Here is an 8,034-nt window from a genome sequence, read left to right on the forward strand (position 1 = left end):
AGTATCATACCAGGGACCGCTTCCCTAAATGTGCCTACCTGCGTGTATTGAAACCAACAAACAGACATGTATGCACAATTTAATTGGGATAGCAGAGGGGGGAAGGAAAACCTTCATGTAAAAATTCTTGTCTAATTCTATAATTAACTCCTGATTCAATTTAAAAAAAGTATACATTATTTAAAGCTAAATATCAAAAAACTTTCAGTTATCTGATCATTTTTTAAAAGCCGCTATAAAAACAGGGGGTACCATGATTTGATTTTAAAACCCAACAACTAATATAACTCAGGCTCTCAAGGACTCTAAGGTTGTTGTTGTTGTTCTCTCATTTTGTAACATTATCGAGCACTTTTCATATACACAGTGGATTTTAAATGGTTGTGCTCAAGTAGCGTTTCTGTCGGGTTCTGTGATAGGGTTAAAATTGTGGGATGGCAGTTGTTGTTTTTGTGTGATTAACAGTCCCTCTGTGGTTTGGCCACAGTCCTCTTCTTGCTATCTCCATTTGCAGTTGGGAGATACCGTGTGACTGACACCGACAAACAAGGACTCCAGAGATTCTATCAATCATCCGCACCTCAGAATTGAGCTTCCCAAGTGTGCAGGCCACAAGGTCGCCATTGGCAGGAAATAAGCTTTTCCATTTTTAACAGCACTCTTTTGCCCTACAATTCATGTCATATTGAAATAGCAGAATCCACATGCCCACTGCTGTTCTTATTGTTCTCTTTTAGAATAGTGTGTCTCAGTGACGTGAAGCCATGCAATCATTTTAATATTTAATTTTTATTGGAACAAGATCATTAAGAGTGTGAAAAGGGACACACATTGCTTTCTGGAATTGTAATAATTGTCAGCTGTTTAGAATGATCGTTTGGCTACTTGTTTCTTCTTGAGGAACAATAAATCTGAAGGAACATTATTTTCAGAAATATTATTGCTTAAAAGAAATACATTGAAGCACTGGGTATATGTGGATTTTTTTTTTTAAGTGGAGAAGAAAACCCATTTGTTTCTGCCCTTTGAGACTTGACAAATAAGAGAGTATCCAAATGCATGGCAAGTTTCCAGTTGACTCACAGGGAGAAAGGTCCAGACTGGGTTATACACGGTGCATTCAATCATCTTGTGGAAAGCTGGAGTCCTCACACAGCACTCATTCACTGAACAGCCAACTAGAACACTAGTTCATCGTGACCAGACTGGACTGTGGCCAAGCTGTGAGCTAGCCCATCCATACATGCAGCAGCAGCACAATGGGAAAACACCCTTTTAGAAGGTGGTCTTTAGAGTGATTCTCAAAATTGTTCTTGGATCTAAAGCAATAAACACCATTACTAACATATCACTCTACACACCCTTTACAGCAGTTGTGACCAACCAGGCCTGGTCCTGGAGAGCCGAAGGGTCTTCTGGTTTTCGTTCCACCTGAGTTCTCAGTCGCTTAATTGAACCAATTATTTTCTTAATTGGTCAACACTAAAAAAAAAATTCCAGGTCTTTAGCCATTGCTGATTTAAAAGGTACTCAGAAAACCTGCCAGATTGTGGCTTTCTGGGACCAGGTTTGGCCACCACTGCTTTACGGTATAAACCGGAAGTAAAAGCTCCTGGATCTTCACAATTGGATCAGCATTCTATTCCTCTAACCAGTTTGTACCTGGGGGGCCAAATAGAAACCTAACACTGCTTATTAGTAAATCTTAAATAGAGGGCTGGATTATCTCAGGTTATTCTATTGACATTTGTGTTTTGTTTCTGAGGCAGTGGCTTAACTGCATTAATGAAATATGGTATAGTGTAAAAAGAATGGCAAGATTCTACAGAAAGTGTGAAGGCAAAGTCTGATGAAAGGATACAAATTTATGAGAAGAGGATGAAGTGATTTACAATGTAACTACCAACCAGGGAAATGCAAGGAGACACAGGTGAGCAGATACATGCTAATATCGCAAAACACCAAAATGAATTACCTCAAGAAATTGATTACCAGAAGCCACAGAGAGGTGCAAAATGTATCAGTGTCAGGACATATTACACAGAATAATTTATGGCATGCCAAGAAGTATATATCTGTAAAAGAAAAATCCTGTGGGTTTTGCAATTTGGAGTAGATATATATGTGTCTATATTTCTCTAAGGCTGATAAACAGAAGATCTTTAAATCTAAAATATTACGCTGTGGTTACGGTAATAAGTTATTTTTATCAACAGCCTTCTATCCCGTTTATACAGCGGCTCTGCAGAGGATCACATATGAAACTAGGTATGTTCTTGTAAGCTTGTCAACACCAGACAAGACCAATAGATGCAATATTTTCTATACTAACACTATAACTATTTTGTTTTGAACAAGGCATCTGAAAAGCATCTGTGATGGTAGCATACAAATAATAGTGGCACTGCTGCGTCCCTATATTTTAATCCTGCCCTGACAATTAAAACCTTGAACTTTAAATCATTTGAGCCTATTCAATCCACTTCCCCTTTTTAGATTAAAAAAAACAGCAAGTACTTCAAATTAGCTCCCATTTCTGGTGATCTTGACATGGCTACTTACGTGCGCTGGGGATTAAGTTTAGACAGCGTGAAATAAGTTGACCCAAGCAGCTATCAGGTCAACACAATTCTTTTCGACACATTTGTTCAGGGTAGATTTAAACTAATTACTTACACATGAAAGGTCTCGCTGTCTGCAATAACAGATTGGGACATACATACAGGCGCAGTCAAACCTGGATTAAAACCACCCATATAAAAGGACCACCTCTCAGTAATGAGCACACTGAAGTACTGTATGTTGAATGGCTTGTATATGAAGACCACCATTGAAATACAACCAATTCACATGGTCCTGTTAGCAGTTGCTATAAGTTTGACTGAAGTGAATATACATTCAGCACAGCTGTACAAGTCAAAATAAAATTATATATATATATATATGGAGGCCCAGGGTACCAAATTACCTGCATCTGAAAATGAATAAGTATGTCTCTTATCTATAACAGAATGCAGGTTTATATGTTTGTAATTATTGAGAGTCGTGGATCCAAAAAGGTATGATTGCACGTTACAAAGAACAGTGACAAACTGAAAAATTGAGCAGGCTGCTCTGCGTTCACTGAAGATGGCTGATCTAACTTTCTGCCCTATCTTATCGTTGCATGAAATTTTTCAACAAATGCGTTTATTTAAATCTAATATTAAACTATCATGCATACTTTCTAACTTTTAGAATCAACCTCTAGGAAATCTCTAAATCTTCTGAAAATGTGTTTCGTCAAGATAGATGCTCCAAAATGAGTCCTTGGTTCTATAATGCTTTTGTAAATTGACACTGCGATTTGTTTTACTATTCCAATGTCACCTAATCAATGACTAGATCCTAGGTGTCTAATATGATACATGTATGGTTAGGCTAATGAGTTATTTTCAACACAGTGTGATCGGTGTCAATCAAAACCCCCCCCCAAAAAAAAACAAAAAAACATTATTATAAAGGAAAATCCCCTTTTGATAGGCAAGTCACATCGATAATTTCGATAAAAGTTATTGTATTTCTTGCTCTTATTGTATTGCTTGTATTGTAACACTTGAAATGTATTTTCTTACGATTGTAAGTCGCCCTGGATAAGGGCGTCTGCTAAGAAATAAATAATAAATTCAGGGAATATTACTGTTCTTTATTTTTGTGTTCTTGATAATACTTCTGAGAAATTAACTAGCCTTATTCCTTTACATTGTTTAATTGAACCTTTTAGACTGAAAACTAAGTACTACTGTTCTATGGTATACTGTCTTTACATCAGAGCCAAAAGTGGCACTGCACAGTAGTCAAATGCACGGTTTGCAATTTGCATGAGCATTCAACCATGCAACTAACCATGCTGTATGAATGCAGAAGGTGAAAAAAAAAAAAAATACTATTACTGCAGGGCTAGGCAAATGCAGTTCCATTCCAGGCATAACAGATATAATAAAAGGGTGTTGCCTTAGATAATGTGTCATTCTTAACAACTCTTACCCATGTTATCTGCAAGAAAAGTGTTTGAACAACCTTATTAAAAAGCTAAGTCTTAACATTCAAGTCCTATTCTTTTATTTAGACACCACCACCAGTATGTATGAACCACTTTCAAAGCAGACTGCACAATCGATAAAACATATCTTGAAACTGAGGTTGTCTGTTGGCGCCACCTAATGGAGAAAAGTTATGAACATATCGGCATAAAGACTTTTCCCTTTTTGGAATGGTTTGGTTATAGCTTGTCACATCTTACTATAAAATAAGGTTTTTATAACTTTCAATATGAATCCCACAGCAAGTTAACGATACCTTTGTGTTCATAAAAATAAATCTTTCTAGAGATAGTTTTCTAATAATGCAGAAGTATGCAAATCCATACACACTATTTATACCTTGATTTCATTGGTTCTTTATTAATAATTAAAGTACCGGTATGACTATTAAAATACTGCTTTTTCTGCCTGTTGAATACTTCTTGGTAAATCAATTATTTCACATTATTGTATAACTTAAAGGTTTTCTTACAGACTATCTATTGGAATTCAAATTCAATTTAAATAATGAAAACTTAAAAGCACTTCGCCTAATGGTGTCTGAGGGCATTAATTGAATTTTGAAAGCCTTTAAGCAACCAGGACAGAATGGGACACACCTACAAATTCTTCATAAGTAAATGTTTTGGAAGAGACTGCAGGCATACCAATATTGACAATGCATGTGTATCGTCTAGTCTGCTAAACAGAAACCTCTTCTCACCAAATAGTTGAGGGAGAAAACTGATCAATCAGAACAATACTTCTAGATTCATGGGCAATGGGGTATCAGTAAACACTTCTGAATTCTAACCAAAGTGGAAAAACAAAGTTAATGTTCCCTGCATCGACAGAATACATGTACTTCAGTAGTCATAAATCACAGCATAAAACCTCCCTCAAGAATACATAATCACTGTAATTCACAAGACGCCAGTGACTGCTTTGCTAAAGACACAGTGCAGAGCAACACATTATTAATGGTTGGATAACCTTACCAGCATGATTCATATTTGTTTGTTGACAGTGTAATGCTATTTATAGTTGGGAAGCCTACTTTACAGAAGCTCCAGGTGAGCTTTTACCCTATGATTTCCAAACACACAAAGACAGATACATACATTTTAAAATGCAATAATCTGAACATGTGGCTGTCAAATGTATATTTGAAAGTTTACAGGAAAACAGAAGAGCATGCTCCTATACCCCTTTTCATAACATTCCATGCAATAACCTTTATACTCGATTGTACTTCCATGGGAAAATCTAAATAATTTGTCTACTAAACACCAGAATTTGTGACCTGCATAGCAAATAAAAATGCACAACAGGAACGATTTATGCTACCATTTCAGTACCATTACGTGTTTATTATTTGTATACATGATTTGTTAGTAGATCTATTGCAAATTTGAGCTCAGTGATTTAATTCAGACCGAGACAGAATGCAATCATCTTCACCATTATTTTACTCTATTATTGGTGTAAAGTCTGGTTTAATTTCACACTACATCAAGAGGCCACGTACTGTATACTTTCACTCAACCAGGACTTTACTGTCAGTCACTAGACATGAACATTGAATTCTTACAAATTGACAATTTTTTCCCTCCCCACCAAAATGATACCACAAAGGGTGGCCAGAAATACAAAGTGAAAGTTTAAACAACTTACATTTGGTAAATAGAAAGAAACCATTTATTTAAAACCAGCAGCTTACTACTGTCACTAAACATATTATTCACAATAATCATCATCAAATGAAACAGATACCAAATAAGAAAATAAGTGATCTGGTGTTTCATAAAGAAATCACCTTGGTTAGAATGAATGTAGAGCTAATTTTAGTTACTCATTTACAAAATACATCAGAGAAATTAAATTATTAGACATACTATTCACTCAATTTAATGCAATGTACAGCAATTGCAATTGAAGCTTATGAAACGCAGATATGGGGAAGCATGTAAACTTGCCAGGTTTTAATAATAATAACTTCCTCAAGCCAGTTTTAGGTATCGGTGTCATCTTGAATATTTTTACAAATGTTGACCCCCGACACAGAAAATTCCTGTGCACAGAAATGCCACTTAAAGATGGGACACGAAGTGGACTGTGGTGTGTAATAAAGCAGCGTCAGAGAGAAAATAAATGTGTCAATAAATGGTATACAACTAAGCAGTTTCTACTGTACAGTAAAAAGTAAAAAAAAAAATACTGGGAGTAAGAGTCAGAGAATGCAAGTGGACAAAATAAAATGCCATCAGCTTCATCTTTGAGCCTACGACCTGCCACACATAGTAGAAAGACGTTTCTGAAAAGAAAATACAGCAGTTTAATTAAACAAAAATATATCATGTTGTCTGCTGACTCCACTAATAAAACTAAGTTGTTTAAATAAACCCAATACAATTAAAGTTATTTGGAACTTTTTGAATGAACTATGGTGCGATTGTTAATCTTAAAATACATTGCTGGATACAGAGCCCGATTACCAGTAAGGTAACAGGGCTAATCAGGGTCTGTGAAACTAGCCAACAGTGGTACAGTATACATAGACCTCTAGTGTTGATGCACAAATTATAAGCATTAACCTTAACATTTAGACTCACCAAATGTTTCTAATAAAATGTAACAATAACTTACCAAGAGCAACTTAATTTTCTGCACTGCATGTTCATCAAACTGACTCAGATCAGTCTCGTTCATTTCACTTGCCAATATCTGCATACTCTGTAAACAAAACAACAACTTTAAATATCAAGGAGTAAAGAAACTTATAATTTGTTGAAGGGAGCGAGATGAACAAGTGACAGTAGTACCACATCACCAAGGGATTGGAAATGCCTTGCTAATTTTCCTATTCATCAGAGATGTTTAGGGTGCAGTTTGTGCAAAACTAAATTCAGAAAAAAAAACATTTGCTATCTGCAAGGGCATTAAGGAACTGTCTGAAGCTCAGTAATGTCATATTTAATTAACATAAAATAGCTGTTGGAAACCAAAACTTACCTCTCCATTTCCAATTGGTATATTAATTAAAAGATCATTGTTCGGAGCAATCGGACTGCCATTCACCGAAATGCTATAAACACGCTCTCTGTGCCTTGGGTTGCGTACTGCTGGGGTTTTTGGAAGTCTAAACAAAAAACAAAAAACAAAAAAAAACACATATACATTACAAACACACACATATACATACATTATTTTATATATATATATATAATGTGAAAAAAGGTTTTTAAAAAATTTACACAAAAAGTTTAAAGATTAAAAAAAAAAAAAAAAACTTATTTTCAGGACGTTTCGGGCAAAAGCCCTTCCTGAAAAAAACTAAAAAAAAAATGTAATCATTAAAACTGTGTACATTTTTTAAAACCTTCTTTCATATGCGTTCAATTTTGTGCAGTTTTATATAATATATATATAGACACCCGTACACAATATCCACAGGGTGATAAAAAAAAATATGACCCAACTTACCTTGAATCAAACCTTGGAGTAATAAGGGGTGTGGGTCCCATGAAAGATGAATCCAGTGCATTTCTAGCTGGAGTTGCGCAAGCTTTCCTGGTAGACCTAGTTCAAAAAAGATGCGGTTCAGTAAATACTGCAGATTTTTGCCAAATAAATTTACCAATAGGTTATTATAATAAATTGTGATTAGTACAGAAGGTAGCAGCATTTAGTGGGAATGTAATAAAGCCAGGAGACTATGCATATTGACCCATTATTCTATGGCTTTACAGACTCCAATAAGGACCTTTACCAATTCTGGACTACCACACATAAGGTAACATTTAGTCCAAGAACCATGCTAAAGGTTATCAGTGAAACCAGGGATTGGTTGTGAATAGTAAGTGATGTGCTGATTATTAGTCACTATATTACTTGAAAGCATTAGAGAGAATTACATTTTTTCTTATGGCAGAGAGTTTTCTTACTGCCCCCTCCCTTAACTACCCTCATCACC

General features: G+C 35.5%; 1 protein-coding gene across 3 annotated transcripts in view; it reads right to left on the reverse strand.

Moving 5' to 3' along the window:
• Positions 1-5,736: 5,736 nt before the first annotated feature.
• Positions 5,737-8,034, reverse strand: part of LOC131696799 (borealin-like) — a 5,706-nt gene continuing 3,408 nt past the window's right edge. For all 3 annotated transcript variants that reach the window (XM_058997496.1, XM_058997498.1, XM_058997497.1), the window contains exons 8-11: positions 7,545-7,640; positions 7,074-7,200; positions 6,708-6,794; positions 5,737-6,375 (exon numbers count right to left, since the gene is read on the reverse strand). In XM_058997496.1, the coding sequence (XP_058853479.1) occupies positions 6,343-6,375; positions 6,708-6,794; positions 7,074-7,200; positions 7,545-7,640 (343 nt within the window). In that variant the 3' untranslated portion in view covers positions 5,737-6,342. The remainder of the gene's footprint in view (positions 6,376-6,707; positions 6,795-7,073; positions 7,201-7,544; positions 7,641-8,034) is intronic.

Source organism: Acipenser ruthenus, chromosome 23 (genome assembly GCF_902713425.1).
Source record: "Acipenser ruthenus chromosome 23, fAciRut3.2 maternal haplotype, whole genome shotgun sequence".
Lineage (NCBI taxonomy): Eukaryota > Metazoa > Chordata > Actinopteri > Acipenseriformes > Acipenseridae > Acipenser > Acipenser ruthenus.